At 42.9% G+C, this 19,086-nt stretch overlaps 1 protein-coding gene across 2 annotated transcripts in view; it reads right to left on the bottom strand.

Annotated features, from left to right (window-relative positions):
* Positions 1-19,086, bottom strand: part of ALK (ALK receptor tyrosine kinase) — a 357,284-nt gene that overhangs the window by 26,734 nt on the left and 311,464 nt on the right. Inside the window, exons 15-19 of one of the 2 annotated variants that reach the window (XM_080408812.1) lie at positions 10,519-10,681; positions 5,952-6,102; positions 3,448-3,579; positions 2,326-2,470; positions 1,289-1,471 (exon numbers count right to left, since the gene is read on the bottom strand). In XM_080408812.1, the coding sequence (XP_080264938.1) occupies positions 1,289-1,471; positions 2,326-2,470; positions 3,448-3,579; positions 5,952-6,102; positions 10,519-10,681 (774 nt within the window). Of the gene's footprint in view, positions 1-1,288; positions 1,472-2,325; positions 2,471-3,447; positions 3,580-5,951; positions 6,103-10,518; positions 10,682-19,086 lie in introns of those variants that run through there. The other variant, XM_080408813.1, reaches the window with a different exon arrangement.

Below are 19,086 nucleotides of genomic sequence, written 5' to 3'. Positions count from 1 at the left end.
CAGCTCAATTTAATAGCAGCAGCTTGTGATAATCAATTTCTTAGCTCTGTTTTAGGCAGACTTGCAAACTAAGGCACAAACTTCATCTTTAACCATTTGGATGCTGTGAAACAGATAAGCCCTTCTTAAAATTAATGTAGCCGAGAGACTGGAAAACACCAGTACTCAAGGGCTAACTTCAGTACCCTTGGTGATCAAGGTATGTACTGTGTCAGCAGAGGGAGTAAATAATCTGATATTCTTCCTCTCCTTTGCACCCTGAAAGCAGGGTGGTCCACCAGGAGCAGGGATTGAAGGGATTTACGAGTTGCTTATTTGTGCTTGGGCACACAGAACATATCAGGAGCAAAGTATGGGCAATACATAGTACATATCAGAAGCACAGTACGGGCCATATATTTTGTACTACAAGCATGCAAAGATTCCCCCACCCCACCCAAAAATGGCTTTTCCTCTTTAACCATCTTCAGTGAAATTAAAATTATGTCACGTGAGGCATTCTGTTGGAAAAAGAAGCATTACACAGTAACATTGGTACAAAACATGCACTTAATCATTTAAACTCATTACTTCCATCTCAGGTTTTATAGTCTATCGTACACTTGATTTAAGCTGTGGAGAACCAGGAGTTAAAATGTCCACCACAGTGCAGATGGCTGAAGAATCTATGTGGCCCAGGAGATTATGGGTTAGTAGAGATCTTGAATCTGGCCCACACCAGTTATAATCAACATAATGCCATCTGACAGCTGTCCTGAGACCCACAGCACATGAAATTAGCTCCTTGTTGACTGAAGTCAACACCACCATTGTTATTAAGAGGGGTCCTGGCTGGCAGCCTGAGCCTCTGCCCCCAGAGACCACCTGCACAGGACCAAGGCAGGGCAGGGTAGAAGAAGCTGCGTCTTTCCCCTGGCATAAAGCCTGGCTGCCAGCCTCCAGGACCAAAGTCCTCAAAACACAGGTGCTGGCAACGGGAGCACATAGCCTGTGGCTCCTCCTTCTGCAGCACTATAACCCCGAAATGAAAGGCTCAAGAATCACAGCAGGATCTTGATGGCACATTTTGCAGAGTGCAAAGCCAGGATTACAGATGAAGGACTGACATCTGGCTATTTGCTCAAAGCCTAAATGCCATACATTCATCTAGTGCTAAAAAGGCAACACACAAACATACTAGTACATAACAGTCAAATATGCTAGCTACAGGAGAATGAACTATCAGCATTTTGCTGATCATTAGCACTAAAGGAGGGGAAGGGACACCTTGAACACGAAGCCACTTTACCTATATATCCTCCGCCTCCTCCACCTGAGGAGCACCCCCCTCCACCCCCTCCGAAACCCCCTCTTGTCTCCCACCCCCACTTCTTCATGGCCTGGGGGCAGGATCTTCCTCCAGTAGCACCTTCCAGCAAGGATTTTCCTGACCACAGGAAGGAAGTGTTATCATTCCAGCCACCTCCACCACCTGCAGTTAAGAGAAGAGAAAAGGCACAGGTAGGGGTTATTTTTGTGTAAAAAAAACACTGCAGGGAACTGCTGGACAAGCACTCCTCCAAAGCACCTCAGCTGAAAGTAAGAATCTCATGCCTTAGTTAGAAGAGGGGATGTGCTTGCTACACAGTGCTAGTGACCTTTCTGTAGGGCTTCTGACCAAGTTAATCACCTGCACCCCTTTTCACCTACCACACAAAGAGAAGTATTTTCTATGGAAAATGTAAAAAGATATCCCTGCCTACTCCCCAGCCGCTTTGTTTCTGGCTTACAGAGCCTTCCCCTTCTCTTGGCAAAAAATACTTTTGAAAAAACCCTGTGTTGGTTCTGAACTGGAACAAAAGGGATTTAGTGAAAGGGGTGTGAACACATGTCCCAGCCCCACTCTAAATGCAACATACTCACCAGTGACTCACTTTCAGCTCTGCTGGTTGCTCAGTTCAAGGTCTCTTCACAGAGACTTCTAGCCAGGGTGCAATTATGCTCTTTCTGCATAAGCCAGGGAAACTGTGAGTATGTCTACACACCACAAAACAGTGCAGGGAGCAGGATGGCCACATTGGCACTGCAAATCCCCACATCAAAAATCAAACAACTTTGCTTATGAGAGGTACTACATTATTTTGGGAGAATGTTGCTATTGCTTTGGCTATACCATCTCTGATATATCATCTCTGCGCTGTGGGTACATCCTCTATGCATCTGTTATACTTCCATGTTCTCCCTGAACTGTGTTTTCATGAGTTCCACCTCACCCCCTTGTGAGGAGGGATCTGGTAGTACCACATATTCACAAAGGTTTTCTTAAAAGGAATAAACTTTCCTTACCTGCAGCTCCTGAATTTCCATTCAACCCTGGAATAGAGGAATCATTCTCCAGTCTTTCTGGATGGAATGTGTCTGTTTTGGCCCTGTAGGCCCTGCCACCACCTCCTGCTGCAATTATCAAGGGGACTGGTTCTCCATTCTCCATCTTAACAAATTCAGAAATAAAGGTGGTGTTCAAACTGAGTCAGACATGCAAGTGGAAGTTCAACCACATGCTAGCTGCTGAATGTTGCCCTAAGCAGGCATCTAGGACTGCTGAGCACTACAAATTACAACTGCATTATTTATGCACCCACATCCAAAAGATTAATGAATAGCACAAGTCCTACCGAGTTATGCAATGGAGAACAGTGGCATCAGCAGCTCTATGAATTGTACCTACGGTGCTGATGGATCTTAGAAACCTCGTACTGTTACCATGTGATGACTTTCACCAAATGAAACAGTTAAGGAGCACTGCTCTGTATAGTGCAGTATTGTGCCTCCACTGGGAAAGGACTGCTACACTGGAAACTGTCTGAGCATGTAGAGTTATGTATAATTATGTAGAAGCTGGGTGATCTAAACATATTGTTAACATCTGAAACCGGTGCTCGGAATGAGTACTGTCTCAGGTAGAACATGACAGAAAAGATCAGTAGGCCCTAGCTACAGAGTTGCCAACAGAAAACATACAGGCTGTCCTCAACTCCTCTTGTCATTGCACCACACAGGCCAAATGTGTAGCTGAAGTCTAATGTTCTGCAATGACAGATTGGAATAAAGTCCTGTGGAATTTACCCTTTGCTGTAGAATTACGCTTCAAACTGCAAAACTCAGTTCAAACTGTTACATCTGCATTCAAATTATGCTTCAAACTGCAAAATCCAATTCAAACTATTATGTTTGCAAAGGAAACTCTAAGCCACTGAAGCAAGTGTGGCCATACCACGTAGCAGTCCTAAGAAATGTGAAGGGCCAAGTCAGCCCACTGCAGCTACCAGCTGGTAATGAAGGATACCCGGAGCTCGCTTTATGGACCCTTCTCGAGAGGTGTATAAAGGGTTCTCAGGTATTTCAGGCTGCCATACTAGAGGCAGGATGTGTTCACACTGAAGGTGCACAGGGACTATGTTTCCATACCTTAAATACGTAAGTTGCACCTCCCCCGCCTCCACCTCCTCCTGCCCATTCATTGACGCTTCTGTTCACACGTATCTCTTCTTCAATCACATTGTTCTCTCCAATGCAGACTTTCTGTATAACATCATTAGTCTGCAAAAAGAAGACCAGGTTTGAAATCTGGTGAGAATTCTCCACATCCTTGTACTCACACAGGCCTCCTGGACCCTTCACACACACACACGTGCACACCCCCATAAACTGTCCTCCAGTGAAACCACATAAGCAGAAGCAAGGGAATGCTTTCTCGCTTTGTGCTTCAAACATCATCAGAAGAATTTGCTGCCAATCTAACAGAATTATTTTGAAGCAAGCTCAGTGCTGATACCTATTACGACGTAAAACAGCTCCATAAACTTTTAACACACAAGATGTAGCAGGATTTACTGCAAATACTTCCCAGCATTAACTAGCTGTATTTCACAAGTAGAGGAAGGGAGTAACTCAGCCATGATGTCACTGGCCCCGTGTCATGCAACAGCCAAATGGCAGAGACACAGAGAGAACCCAAGTTTCTGTACTCCTCTTCCAGTGCCCCATGGGCTGGGGCCAAGCAGCTAATGTGCATCTGTCCTGAACTAAGGTGTTATTTGTGGCTCACGTAGATGCACCAGAGCTACTTTTAACCTAGGCAGTCACGGCACAGACAGCAGCAATGAACTCGGCGTAGACTAGCCACCTAATATTTATCTAGACTTCCAAGCAGGTTTTGACATTGATCTGATGCTTACGCTGTAGGAGTAATTTTACTGTAATTACCAGTGCTAGCTAGTTCAAAGCCTACCAAACCAGCTGCAATCCCACCTTTGACTGCAGAGTTTACCTGATGTTATAGAAAATACCTCACAAAAAAGGCTCCATATTTCCTAATTAGCATTTTTATCCCCTCTACCAACTAGCACCAAATGTAATGAATTTCTGTATTAGGCAAATCACTGAATTCACTGATTTCAAACACAGCATTAAACCACCATTTATAAGTACTTCTGAACTATGACCTAAAAGAGGTAACTCGCTTTGATTTTAAACTGGAGCACTAAAACGCATGACAGGCAGGACTCTGCTGTGAGTATCTGTAAGCTGCAAGCGCTGCTTCCAGTTTATTTTGCTTTATACATTTCATCTCAGTAACACTCTCTTATTACGCACACCAAACTCACTAAGTCAACAACACCTTAAGGGAAAAATGTACTAACAGTTATTACAGTAGGATTGACTTTCTACTTTCTTCTGCTTTCATGTATGTGTTTTATTTTGGAAGAGGAACCTGATAAAAGCATCTTCAAATTACAAATTATTCTGTCGACCACAAAATGTGTTTAGGTTGCACCACAGAATGAATGGCATCCATTTGGTGTGTGCACACCTGCCTATGGAACCAGACAATTCTGTCCCTCGTTTTCCCTCTCCTTAATTGATTTGGATTTGGGTGGGGATGATTAATAAAATGACAAAGTCAATGACCCAAAGGAAGCACTAGATTACAATTGAATTAAAAAAAAAATAATCCTTCATGGCAAAGACATAACTGATTACAATCCAATCTAGTAAAAGTCCCTTCTACAAGTCAATGCAATCTCTTTGCCTCAATGAAAGAATTACATTAGCACTCAATAAATTCTCACTAAGATTACAGTGGCCTGCAATTTAATGAGCCCATATATTACACTCAGCTGGAATGTCCTAGTTATAGGCGTTAGATGGAAGTTTGAGTTAGGGCATTTCTCATTTCAAAGAGGCTTCATATTAATGGTTTGTTTGTAGATAAGTATAATTCCAGTTTTAGCATTATTTACTTCAGCACCCATCCTTGAGAACCCCTCTCTATTGTCTATATCCTTCAACCTTTCTCTGCCGTAGCAGACTGCCAAGCTCTCATCTCTGGGGTGCCAGCTGTTAACAGCTGAGAAATGCCCAGCATTTAAATGTCCAGCGCAAACCTGCAGGTGAAATTTCATCAGATAATGCTTGCACCTTTCTGTCAAGGCATTTGCAGCAACAATTGGTTAGTGACACAAAAGTCAGGACTGAGGCAGCAGTGTCTCCCCTTCCCCTACGGAGCATAACCAAGCTGGCCCTGTGAGGTGAGTGCCTGCATTGCCGCAGGGTGCTGCGTAATGGCAGGGCTGGGCTCCACAGTGGAGCAGAGGCAAAGCCTTGTGCAGTCAACCTTGAAAACCGATCTCCAGAGGAAAGGGAGGCAGGCTGTCTTTCCTCCCTGAAAACCCACACAGATGCTCCGAGACATGCAGCTCAATCAGGAACCTGCAGTGTGTTATCAGTGGGGCCTGAATATTGAAGAGGAGATGAGCACAGTGACATGGTACTTCACCTTCCCACACCCATGCCCTCCCAGTAAAACTGTACCTATACCTTGAACACAAACCCCAACCCCCTCCGTAAACAGACAAACTCCATGGATTTGTAGAAGAGATTAAGGCAAGACAGAAAGGCCAATCACTTACACTAGGACAAGCGTCTTCTCCTTGCTGTCCCACCAAGATATACAACGTATCGCCCTTCTGGAGGTCAAAGATTCCCAGCACAGACACGCCATGGGACCGCACCATGGTGTTCTTCCCTCCTTTCCCACCAGCAGCTCCATAGCCTGAGATGCTGCAGGAAAAAGAACATGACATCCTGGCACCTGGCCACCAGACAGGAGGAAGGCAGCACAAACCACTTCTGGGCACTGAGTGTTTTGCACACCTCAACTGTACAGAGTGTCACAGGGCCGTGGCCTGAAGACCTGACACACTAAATAAATTCAAACCCAAAGCTTGAAGACTGAGGTTCTCTGCTCTACATGGACCTGTCAACTTGGGTAGCTACAAAACAGCTTCCTTCATGTTGATTCTTGGGCAAACACTCACTGAGGACAGAGTAAGCAAGTCCCTGTAGTTTCAAACTTTACTATATGAAACACATCTTGTTTCCCAGAAGGCATACCCCTGAGAGGTTTGCAGCAAGGAAGAGAAAGAACAGAAGAACCGGTAAGTACAGCACATATGGTTAAAGAGAACATTAAGCATGAGATTGACAGGGGGAGATTTGAGAAAGCAGACAGCATAACTGGTCCTGGTAGCACGGACCAGATGGGAAACAGCTCTCCTATTCCCAGGACCAGCGGAATATAGAAGAATAGATGGACATGACACTACCTGCAGTAAACAAGGAAGGCAAAAGCCCTCTGGTTAAACTCACAGTCACCACGAACACCTTGCTGTCTCCAACCAGGGGCGGCTAGGTTGCATACACAGGCTGCTGAGGTCTCAGTTAAGGCTCTGGGACTCTTATTTCAAGCCATCAAGATTCAGAGGTCCTTACTGTTGTTACGTACCCAAAGATGGCTGTACCACTGTATTGCTCAGCTCCTCCCTCTCCCTTCCTAAGTACGCAAACAATTTACATACTTGAAGCAGCTTTTATCAAAGGATTCAAAACACTTTACAAAAATCATGATAAAACACACATCCCTGCTGCAACAAAGGATAGAGTTACTCAACTTTCTGAGCAAGTGAGTGATGGTACAGCTAGCTCCATTTGTGTCTGAAATAAGCAGATGATTCTCCACTGACGTTAGCAGTTTTGCAGCTATTTCCATGAGAGCAAAATTCAACCTGGAGCATGTAAACAGTGACTGCGGCGCTGAGAACACACTTCCTCCCCACTTCCTAGCAGTTAGAGTAGAGGTGCTCTGTGTTAACTCCTCCTTTCCTCTAGCACCTGGCTGATCTTTGCCCAGCAGAGCCCTGCATGCAAGCAGGCTACGAGCAGAACAAACCAGCAGTGCCCACTGTGCGTCAGCACCCTGAACAGGCTGGGTAGCCAGCTCACCTCCAGCCAGCAACCTGCCTTCATGATCAGCAAGAGGAACTCACCTTGCAACGCTGCGCTGAGGCGGCCAGCATGGAGCAGTTCTGATGCCGAAGCAACTATGGGGCATCGAGCGCCTCATAAAGCACATTAGATCCTCACAACGTGACACGGTTATGTTCACGCCACTGCTGATAACCAAAGCGATCACTCCTCAGTAAGGCTGCACCGGAGCCAGCAGAAAAAGAGGTGGACACAGCACTGGGTTACCCTGAACAGATGCTGCATGAATCTGAAGACCGAGTTGATTTGCTGTAGAATTTTGTTATGGCTAATGAGGTGCGCTATCAGGCACAGCGAGCTGGCAGGGCTAATTGGCTGCAATTAGGGGCCATATTTTTCTGTGTATGAACAGATTTTGCATACAAGCAATGATGTCAGGAAGTTCAGGAGAAATCATTTTGGCCTCATTCAAAGGCTGCAGACAAAGAAAACCCAGTAGATTCAGGTGACAGTCATTCTCTATTCAAAATGGGTGTCACTGTTTAGACAGGTGGGTTATCTTGTCAAGTGTTGGCAATATCCCTCTCCTTGGGCACAAGTTTCTTTTACAGAAGGAATCCATTTAACCATATTTGCCCTCAAGAAAGATCCAGACCACTCTGAGTAGATACAACCAGAATGCAGAATATCTTCGACTGCCTTCCTCTTTTTCTTTTACTATGATACCTGTAGGAACTGAAAAAGAAAGCTGCATCTTCAGGAAGGATGAGGATGAGCAGAGTGCATCGGCAAACTGGGGCTGAGGACAAAAATTCACCTCTAGGTAGACAGGTCATGGAAAATACTGGAGCTAGTTTTGAGAAGAAAATACAGTGCCTAGGCTGGCCAACTTAGAAGGACACCTTCTTGCATTCCACTGTGTTGTGTTCCTGTGCTACCTTACAAGAAGGGACCAGAGAAAAGAGAGGACAGTGGAAGTGACAACAAATGGGGCACTCAGCAAAACGGACCAACAATTCTTGCTCTGAAAATGGAAGAATTCAAATAATGGATGGTAACACATAATTTATTACAGTTCACTTCTCTCATACATGATCACAGGCCTAGATATAGGATGACAAGACCTTCTGAATGCTTATAAAGAAATCTGAAAAGAAAAATATTCTTTTATATTGCCTAACTTTATTGTTATACAATGTGCAGTCCTGTGGGAGAAAACCAGATGATTTTGTTCATATCAACACTGGAGCATGCAGGACTCCAGTCTTCAAATGAAGTTGCCTACAGTCTGTGGCAGCCTGCCCAGACTTTCATAGACGGGTTGGTGTGGTATGCTTGTGCTCGTAGAGTTTTGTGCAAAGTTGAGCTTTCTGTCTTTGCATTTTAATAATGCATATTCTGCCTCATGCTCACACTATCTATATCCCTATTCAACTACCAGGAATGTAACTCACTGCTCTACATTACACAAAGTGCACTGATAGGGCATAACAACAGCTTAAGAGCCGAAGAGCCAGCTGGAGGTTTTATCTCTGGGTCAGGCATACTGGAGATGGCTATCAGGCTGACTTACAGGACCCACAGTGCAGCAGGCCTGCGGGGAAGAGCTAAGTACAGGCAGTGGGTCCAGACTCCGGGAAGCCTAGAATTGATATTGCTACATCGCTACTTGACATTTTCCTAAGGCTAGGCTATACAGGGGGACTCTGCTGCCCCTTCAGCAGCCAGAATCAGGAAGATGTCAAGTTAATTTAAGCCCACAATTGCCTCCTCCTTTCCCCAGGCTGTGAATTCTCCACTATTGCCTTAAGAGGTGCAGAACAGAATGTCATCCATTTATATATAGGTTACCAATGACATTAGCCATCTATTATCTATACAGAACCTAAAAGCCTGTTAGGTCATTTACAGGACTTAAATAGACAGCTCCTCCCTGCAGGACCTGTGTTTTGTATCATGTAGCAAAAATCAGCCTACAGTTGCACTGGAATTCTGGCTCTTCTTGGGCTGTGATATTAAAGAAATGACAATGTTGTAGCTTTATTGCCTCTTCTCTTTTGGGCTATACTTTATAACCATATTTACTGAATGCCAGTGCTGAAAAATTCTGTTCACCTCAGGCAACTCATTTTTGATAGCTGAGTAAAACATCATTAATGCTTTTTTCATTACCATCAATCCTTGTGGTAATAGGCACTCGGGCAGAACTTGCGCCTAGTCTAGCTTAGCTAGCTTCTCAAAACTTCTAGACTTCTGCTAGAGACTGACATCTATCCTCAATATTAATATTCTTTTTTGATAAAAAGAAAAAAAAAGAAGGTGCTAGTAAGTTTTAACTGAAATTTGTTCGAAGCTTTCAGCGGAATGTTCTGCTTTGAAATTCATTATATCATCATTGGTTTCAATAGGGAATATTGCATAAAAAACAACCACTAGAGACAGTCATTGATTCAAACAGACAGTTCTGCTTACAGACTGATGCATGTAATAGCTTTATGTTACCATTCGGATACACTGACCTAAACTTTGACTGTACTTTTTTGCCCAGCAAGAGCAAAAAGAAAAAGTGATCGGTAAAAGTCTGATTAAGTAGCATTGAACCGTATCCGATCATCTCCCTTTGAAAATAACTCCACAGAGGGATACAGGCATTAGAACCCTCAGTATCACAGAGCCTAACATTTAGGTGGCTGGCTGCCAAAATCAATTCTACAGTGGTGAGCCAGGCTTACAGGCACAACTTACCATGCCTAGATTCAAAAACATCAGGATGCAGAACACAGCTTGATGCAGGCTGTCCAATAAGAAATGCTGACGTATGATTGTGCCTCCTATACCAGGTGAAGAGTGAGAGAAACTCATTCTGATCCCAGAATTCAGTGGATGGCATATGGGATATGTACGCCCCTTGGCCTAGGGAGGTCAAAACACTTGATTTTCAGCTACTTATAGAGCTCTCCCAACTTGTAACCATTTAGACTGAAGACTGGTCTGCCTCAGATGGCTGCTTCTCTTTCTTTTCACTTTCACCAAAAAGTCGCATCTTCCAGACAACAAATCTGAGACTGGAAAGGTTGGAAACCACAGGATCAAGGAGAAGTAAACCCCAAGTAGATATCAGCCAAACTTCTGAATACACCTAGCATGTGTCTGCAGCTTGGATAAGTTTCAAATGCAACGATACATCATGATAATCAGAGACGGTTCCCATACCTGTATGTGTTGGTTGCTGGTACTCTCCAGATCTGAATGCCTTGGAGAATCCCTTCAGCTCCTACAATCACGCTGAGGTTGGAGTTCCTGTAGGCATCGTTGCATTGGCTCTGTGTGGGGCCGTAGGGTCCACTGGCACCACATGTTGTGAATAACCAGTGCTCTGAAATGAGGACATATACAAAGCATGATCCAAATGTCCAAAGATCAAGTAGCTATCCTGCCCTTCATTCACTCTCTCTCATTGGACCAAGAGAAGAACCTGGCCCTTGAGGTTTTAGCGAGAAGGAATACTCATAGGAGTCTTTTTAAAAAGACTCATAGTGCTGTGTATCTCAGCATTTGATAGCTTTTCACCTACATCTCCTGAAAGCTATCACAACTGTGAACATAGCTTTACTTTTTCTAAGGCTCAGAAAAGCAAAGATGACAGAGTAGAGTAAAATGCATCACAGATCACCTAGTTTTGGGCTCTGCTCCCCGGGCTGTTACAGTGCACACTCATAACCTCAAGGCTGGTACATTTTAGCCCTTTCAGTTTCTACAGACACTTGATTATTGAATTTATTTTATATCAGAAAGTATCTGTTAATTAGATAAAACCCTGTAAATGCAACATCATCTCAGTGATTAAAGCATTAAAATAAACTAATTGTATCTTGAATAATTATTTGCTTACAAGAGGTTCAAGTTAAGCTTCAGCAGGCAAAACACCTTATCTGAGGCCTGTAAAATTCAGCTCTGCATGTTCGAGGCCAGAGCTGCGGCTGTAAATCAATGCATCCCTATTACAGCCATACTCATCAAGTGAAAGTAACAGCCCTGTACAGATTTTTAGAACAAGGCATTGCTAATTTGTGCCTCAAAAATCTAATTTTTAAATTTGAATACATGATGCTGAAAATGCCACCTTTTCCCTTAAGAATCCGTTATCAAGGCCAGCGCAGCTGCAAGACCACAATGCTGTTGTAAAACCCACCCTAACATATTTGCTCGTATATCAGGAAATACTTCATGTGTAATCAAAACTAAGACCCAGATGGACAAAGCATTTTGGGTGCACATTACATGATTTATCATTCATACTTATTAACAAGCTAATCTATACAATATAATAAACTCTGTTACTTAATCCTACTGACATTAAAGACAAAAGACTTGAAATACATCTAAAAACATTATTTCTACAACTGATGTTGGGCCAGCCAGCCCTCCTTATGGCTTTCTCAAAGGACACCATTTTTGCCCGCAGCTTCCACTAACGCAATACATGCACTCTTTCAGCGATGATACTAATTAGCTCAGATGCAGCATTAACTTGATCTGCTTCTTGGAACTCAGGGCTATATGGTCTAGAAATGGTGTTCTTCATGTGTCTGGATGAGAGAGGCTAGCAGTTCTACCATTGCTGTTACTGGAGGGGTTCAGCCACCAGAAATCCAAGGAAACACATTAGTTTAGCTGGGCACAAGGTCTGAACTACTTTTTCACAAACTAATCCTGAAGCTGAACTCAATTCCTTTTTTTAAAAAACATTCAGTGCTTGAAATGGATCAAAAAATTTGGCAGGACTTTAAGGAATAAAGTGGCTGGTATTTCTGAAAATACTTTTTAATACAGTCTTGGCTGTTCCAAGCAGCAATGCAAAACTACTACTTTAGGAAAGCTTCCCAATCTAAGTACTGCTGAGAGAATAGTCTCTTCCTTCTTACTGCAAAATCTATGCCGCCCCTCCTCAAAGCTCCCCTGCAAGGGCCCTCTAGAAATTTTGCTACCGTTACTTATTTTATATAGATACTTACATATATTTTTTTTTTACTTATTCCTCCTGTCCTTCTGCAATGGGTGGCAGTATAAAGTCTTAAAATTAGTAGATAGCAAATGGAAGAATTCTCCTCTCTCTGCCTCTGATGTATCCCCAAAGACCCAAGAGCAACAGGTAAGAGGAGAAAAGCACCTATGAAAGCAAGGTCTAAAAGCTCCGAAAGCAAAATGGTTCAGCAGCTCCGATATCAACAATCTTGCACCAGAAGTTACTTATATTTAGTCTTGCAAAAAAACCCACCCCAAACCAAAGCAAAATCTCACACAAAATGGGAGAGGAGAGATTCATTCTGTCAGCTATCACAGTGATTTAACGTTGTAATATCCCAGTGGGCTAAGCCACCTGCACTGTAACATATGTTTTATAAAGCAGGCAGGTAAGTGTCTTCGTTTGGAACAATAAGAAGCCATTTGGATGTCTCTGGCGAAACATCAAACATTCCCAAAGGTAGAAGCAGGTGACCTTCACAGGGACAATAAGCCCAAAACGTGAGAGAATCAAAACGGAAAACTGGAAGTGATAAAACCTAGGAGAGACCACAGCCTGTGCATACTGCTGCTATGATTAAGCTTTAAATTTCTAATTTACTCCCTTTAAATAAATCTTGCCCTCAGGTATCTGCTTACCTGGCCTTGGCAAAAGTGTCTCTAGACGATGGCACATGTAACGCAGCACTGCTGGATGTGAAACGGGCTGCTCTTGACTCCCACTGGGTTCCAGGGACAGGCGATCAATGAACTATATCTTATTTTAAAATACTTTTAAATAGCCCTCTGTTTCCTTAAAAACCCAATGCCCTGGTGGAATGGAAGACAAAATGTCCTCCTGCTGCAAACATCATGCTTTCAGACTTGGAACTGAAGCAACCAGGACAACTTCTGTATGTTCTGCCTCTTGGACAGGCTAGAGGGGGGCTCACTCCCAGTGCAAGGGCAGTATCAGGGTAAGAGCAAAGAGTGCTGGCAATTTAAGGTTAGTAGATGTGCATCTAAACTCTTAGAATCTGGCTTTTAAAAGTGTGAGAGTACAAGGAATGAAAAACCACAGCTAGGTTACACCAGGGAGTGTGACATAAGGAACCTGGAGACGACAGAGCACAGAAGGTACTACCTTACATTCCAAAAGCAGCCCTGCTGTAATCGATAAGTGGCATACACAAGATTGCAGGTAAAGCCTCCCAGGTTCTGCAGTCAGTGCCGGCAGACGTGATTACTTGCTCTATGCAGGTAGATGGTAGACAGGAATGGAAGAAAATGTGTTTCACAAGTGGCAGAACTGGCTGGTGGCCTTTGCCCAACACATTGCAGGAGGATGCCTGGCCCAAGCGAAGTCCATGGGGAGACTGCAACTGATTTGAACCAGCAAGGACTGAAGTAAAACCTACAGCCAGGTGTTGTGGGAGCTCCTCATTTGTCACTGCTGCATTGACTGGCACAAGCCCTCCTCCTGTTTATATGCACTTTCATATGTGATACTGAAAGCCAGTCCAACATGCAACAGCTTTGTCGCTGAATTAAATGGGACAGAATATGGCATGGGAAGAAGTCGCCCCTCATTTCAGTGTAATTAGGACAGATGGGTCTTAGTTACAATTCTAGATACATGCTAAAACCCTCACACTTCTCTCTCTCTTCTCTCTTAAACATTTCACAAAGCCAATCCTCAATCTGCAGATGTAACAGCAGCCCAAAATCTTGAATCACTAACCCAGTAACAAAACAGAGTACTGTCCATCTTAGATAACCCACCATTTCTTTTTTTTTAAAGTAAGAATAACCATTCACTCCCTCTAAAATATTTATTTTCTCCTGATTCTAGAAATGACTGCGGCATGTCTCATAAGCTCAGAGAGAGCACTGCTGCAGGTTGCTGCATGCCACAGCAGTTTAATTCAATTTGAAGCACTATTTTGATCTCCAAAGATTAAAGCAGCAGCACTGAATCAAAAATCCTTAAGCAGCTAGGTGAGAAGCATAGGGTTTTTCCATTGGTGCCAACGGTGGTCTGTCGCATACTGCATGGGACACCTCTCCTTCCTGCTGCACTGTGCGACAGGCTAACGCTGCCAGCACCTCACACTCACATGACGGGAAAAAAGTAGGAATCCGCAGCCTGAGTCTTCCCAAATAACTAGCAGATTTTGGAAATTTGCCCAACTTCACACTAGTTACAGATGCCCACTTTCCAGGAGCAGCTGAGCATTCCCATGGTGAAAACAAACAGGTAGTTACATGTAGAGTCCCTATATATCCTGTCATTGGCAGTGGCAAGATGCTAACTGGGTTTGAAAAACTGGAAATTCCTGTTTAAGGTGGGGGAGAAAGAAAAGAAGTGAAGATTACACATAGATTCAGAATTGGGTTACTTCATTTCAGTGACTGATTTATCCATCAGTCCATTTGACAGAATCCTCTTTCACAAGAAACACGGCAGAGGAAACATTTGCTGTTCTTCCTGTTCACCCACACACCTGCCCTCCTCAAGCTCCCTGGCAATCTCTCCGGCACATTGCTAAGGTCCCAGCAACAACATTTTGCAAGAAAAGCCATTTTGACTCTATTAAAATGGATTTTAAAAAATTCGTTCTTCCAAACTTTCCTTTCTGAATTACATTTTCTGATATATTTACACACTCCATCACTTGTGCTCATTTTCTTTTGCACAGCAGAAATTCAACTTTTTGCACAGCAGAAATTCTAGTTTTCACACAGCTTGCCTAGGTACATAAAATGCACAGCAATCAAGGCACTGGATTTCAGCCACAGCATAGGGGAGTGATGTCCTGCTCTTGGAAAACAAAAAAAACAAAACCCCACAAGACTTAAAATGACTAATTCATTTGAAGCTCTGCTACTACTTGCAGCCCAAGGAGGCACTGCTGCAGGCACTGCTGCAAATAATGGGCAGCAGCAACGAAGAGAAAACAGTGCAGCAAAGCCTAAAGCACATTTGTTCTTCTAATGTAGAAAGCAATTTCACTGGCACACACAGCACATAAACTCCGTACTACAAAACAGACATAGGCATTTCAGCTATACCTCACGGGCTTAAATGTATTAACTGGCATTTGTTAAACTAAGCTGGTTTGAACTGAGGTTCAACTCATTCCAAACCAAAACTTCACTGTGATTTGAGAAAATTACCAACCAAGCACCATGGTACTTGGCTTATTTTGGAACCTAGAGTAAGTAATGCAGTAAAGAAATGCATCAGTGCTTTAAAACAATGTGTAGGCAGTTCTTGGAACTCGCTGCCACAACCTCTATTCAGACTAAGAGGTTACTCCTACTTCAAACAGAGTAAAAATACCATTAACGTGAGCTACAAGGTCTCATGCTTCAGGGTCATAAGAACCCCAGAAGCTAAATTTTTGAAAGCAATTAATTCTGTTGGTTGTCCCTCAGGGAAGTTCATTTTACTTCTTCCTCTAAGGCAGATGTCATCAAACTTGATGCCATGAACAAGCAGAAAACTTGCTTCATTTATTTGCAAAAACATTCACAAACTCCCTTACGATATTTGGCCAATATGGGAAATCCGAGGCTTACAGGAAACTGCCCATCTTAATCTTCATGGACATTTGGCTGCCCCTGGCGCCCCGGTTGTGTGCCGGGATATACCCTTTACTCGGTGGATGAGCAATCTCAGTTACACATTACAGTAACTCCAGGGTTGGTCTGTGCTGAAAGTCTGTAGGCAAAATGTACTACAAGCACATAGAAGAAAAATGTTCAGTGATGTAAGGCAGGAAAAACCTTTCAATTTTGCTTTGGGTTCTGTTGTTTGTGTCCTGTGAGCAGTAATTTGAGTTTATTAGCTTTTCCGGGATTAAGTTTGCCAGAGATTAATGGGGCGGGGAGGGGGTTTGAAAGATGATGGTAAATGGCAGAACTAGGTTGTGCTCACAATCGCAGCCCCCGAACTGTTAAATGTGTCTACACAATGGTATTAATGGGATATAAAACGATGACAGAAATCAGTGAGTCTTGCCAGCAAGACCAGCAGCAGTTACTCAGGTATGGGTAGCCTAAGACGAGGCCAGCTTTTCAGCTGTTTATGGAGTTGCTGTTTCTACCTCTTTCTGTTTTCTAAACGAGGGTGGCAATGGAAGACTCAATGTTTCTCAATTCAACGAGAGAGGCATCACTGCAGTGATGACAAACGTATGCCAGATCGATCCTGAGTATCATTTCAAAGAAACACTCAAAGCTTTAGATTTTTCTGAAGCGTCCGTGTAAAGGGAACACTATGGGCTATCCTTGTGGGAAATTATCTGTGGTCAGCACAACAGGGCAAGGGCGTTGCTGACTTCGAACAGCAATGAGAATGGCTTGTTTCTTGCTACCTTCTGGAACCAGAAACTCACAAAGCAGCACGAAGAAAACAAATTTATTTTCTCTTTTACATTTCACTTAAAGAGATAGCAGGAGTCTTCCATAAAGGGCGTTAAGTGAGACATGCTACTAACTTTTTGGAATTTATTTGTTTACAATTACAAAGGATAGTAGCATGTAAGATAACAAAGACCAAGATGGGTAGAGGTGGCAAAATTATTTCAAAAGCTTTCCTGAGATTTATAGGAGTTTCTGCATAATTTAAATTGCCATTCTTAAGAGTGGGCAGCTTTAAAATGTTGGTCTAAAATGTGTGAATCACCCTGTTTATTTCAATTGTATAATGAACTCTGGAGAACAGTTATGCCCATTCAACATTGCTATGTTGGGATCTAGTCGTATGTTGATTTTGAGTACTGCACCTTTACTATCTCCAATCCTACAGAGACAGCAAGTGTAAACACTGCAATAAAGAAATTAATGCCTGTATAACCTGAGATCCCACCATCTGTCTCTGAACATTTTCTATCACTGTTCACAATGCTACTTTTGTTGGGGGGAGGGCACTGAGCTGTTATTCGCTGTGTTAATTGATGGTTAATATAAAAATACAATTCTGCAAATACCTTTATTGCATTATGCCAACAGTTCAGTTAGTATAATTGCACACAAAGAGCAACCAAATGTAATTTTCTTTTACTTAGTACTCGCTCTGCTGTTCCTTTCAGCTCCTTCATCTGATTAACTAATGTGACTCAGAGTTCTTCCGAGAAACAGCCATGTAAGTACTCATAAGAGAACTCTCCCTGATGCAAAAGACAAAATCTGTGCAACCACTAAGTGTTGTGGGGAAGAGACCGGAGCTGAAGGAAAACAGTAATCCAGTCTGGATGAGTAAATGATTTGATGAGAGTTTCCATGCAAGAAATCATGGCTGCACAATGGCTGGTGGATATGCAGATCAGATGGGACCAAACAATGCAAGATTTAAGGGGAAAAAAGGTTAATGTTTTTGTACATTTCACAACATATCATTATTGCACCTTGTGCCCTGACACGTGTAAGTTGTCAGGACAGACAAGAAGCTGAAACATCAAAAGAAAGGCTATCCTCGTGGTATTTACAGCCTGTTCAGAAGCACAAGAAATCTTTAATTAAAGCTTGATTGCTCTGTGTCTTGTTATCTCCTTTTGCCTACTGAGAATCCTATTTTGTCTCCTCCAGTTTCCATGATAGTAATTTGTTTACCTAGAGTTCCTCATTATTGCTCACTGTATCTTTATATGCCTGAATTTCCCATATTCTAGCCTTGGTCTATAAAAGAAAATTGCATTGGTTTGATATAAATTGGCTTTTTACTTGGAAGTTAAACTCCCTGCAGGGAGATGCTATGGCTTGAGTGGCTTTCAGTTTTACTTAAACTAATACCTAATCAATTTAAAAACCAACCTGAAGTAAGCTTGGTTTACATCAAAATAAACACCACACAGCCTTTTGTATGGATTTCAACATTTCAATCAAAACTCCCAGTTCTGCTAAAGATGCTTTGATCTTCTGGTATACACAAGCTTTCTTACAACTTTTTTACAGGCTTCTTCTAGAATCAAGTTTCACCTGCAACCTTTCAGCAAAAAGCTGGCATTTCAGCAAGTAACATGTAATCAATTAATGAAAAAAGGAAAGCATTTGCATTGCTCTGTGATCACCTATTTAATGGCCACCTTGCACTGCACGTAACCGTGTGACTTGAAACCTACAAGAATTTTTCTGTGCTGGTCCTGGTTATCATCAAGAAACCTGAGAGAGCACCACCACCATACTTGTAGTAGTTTGGGGTCTTAATTCTACACAGCGCGTTCATTGTCCCATGTGTGACACATGACAGCAGTTAACAGATTTCTGGAAGGTTTAGGATCTTTCTTAGAGTGGCTGCATTGCATGTTTTGAACCTTCAGTGTACACACCCTGGAGGCATGCCAAGCCATGATAAGCAATGACAAAGCTGGGCGCAGGGCCTAAGAACAGAGAGGGTGGGGAGGTTGCTAGAGATGACTATTGCTTCTGCTGACAATGGATTTCCAAGCACAGGTAAAAGCAGCAGGTGCATGTAAGAGGTTGTTTTCAGTTACAGAGGAGCAAATTGAGGCCCATACCCTGGAAAGCAATGGAGCTTCTTTGGATTTTCTGTCATCTAAACAAAGCGGTACCTGGCTTCCAAACTGTGCTTCCTGCTGCGTAGGCATAGCTGGCTTGGGGACCTGGGGAGGGCATTTTATTATCCTGTTGTTTCCTCAGCTACAGGAACATAGTTTTTTGTTTTAATATGATTTCTTAAGAAGGAAATATTATAGCGTGTGATCCATCACAGGAGCCAAAGATCACATTAGCTGTAATTACTTTTGGCTGAGC

This window comes from Falco punctatus (genome assembly GCF_963210335.1).
Source record: "Falco punctatus genome assembly, chromosome: 12".
Lineage (NCBI taxonomy): Eukaryota > Metazoa > Chordata > Aves > Falconiformes > Falconidae > Falco > Falco punctatus.
Note: the sequence above shows the minus strand (reverse complement) of the source record. Positions and strands in the feature narration are given on the sequence as shown.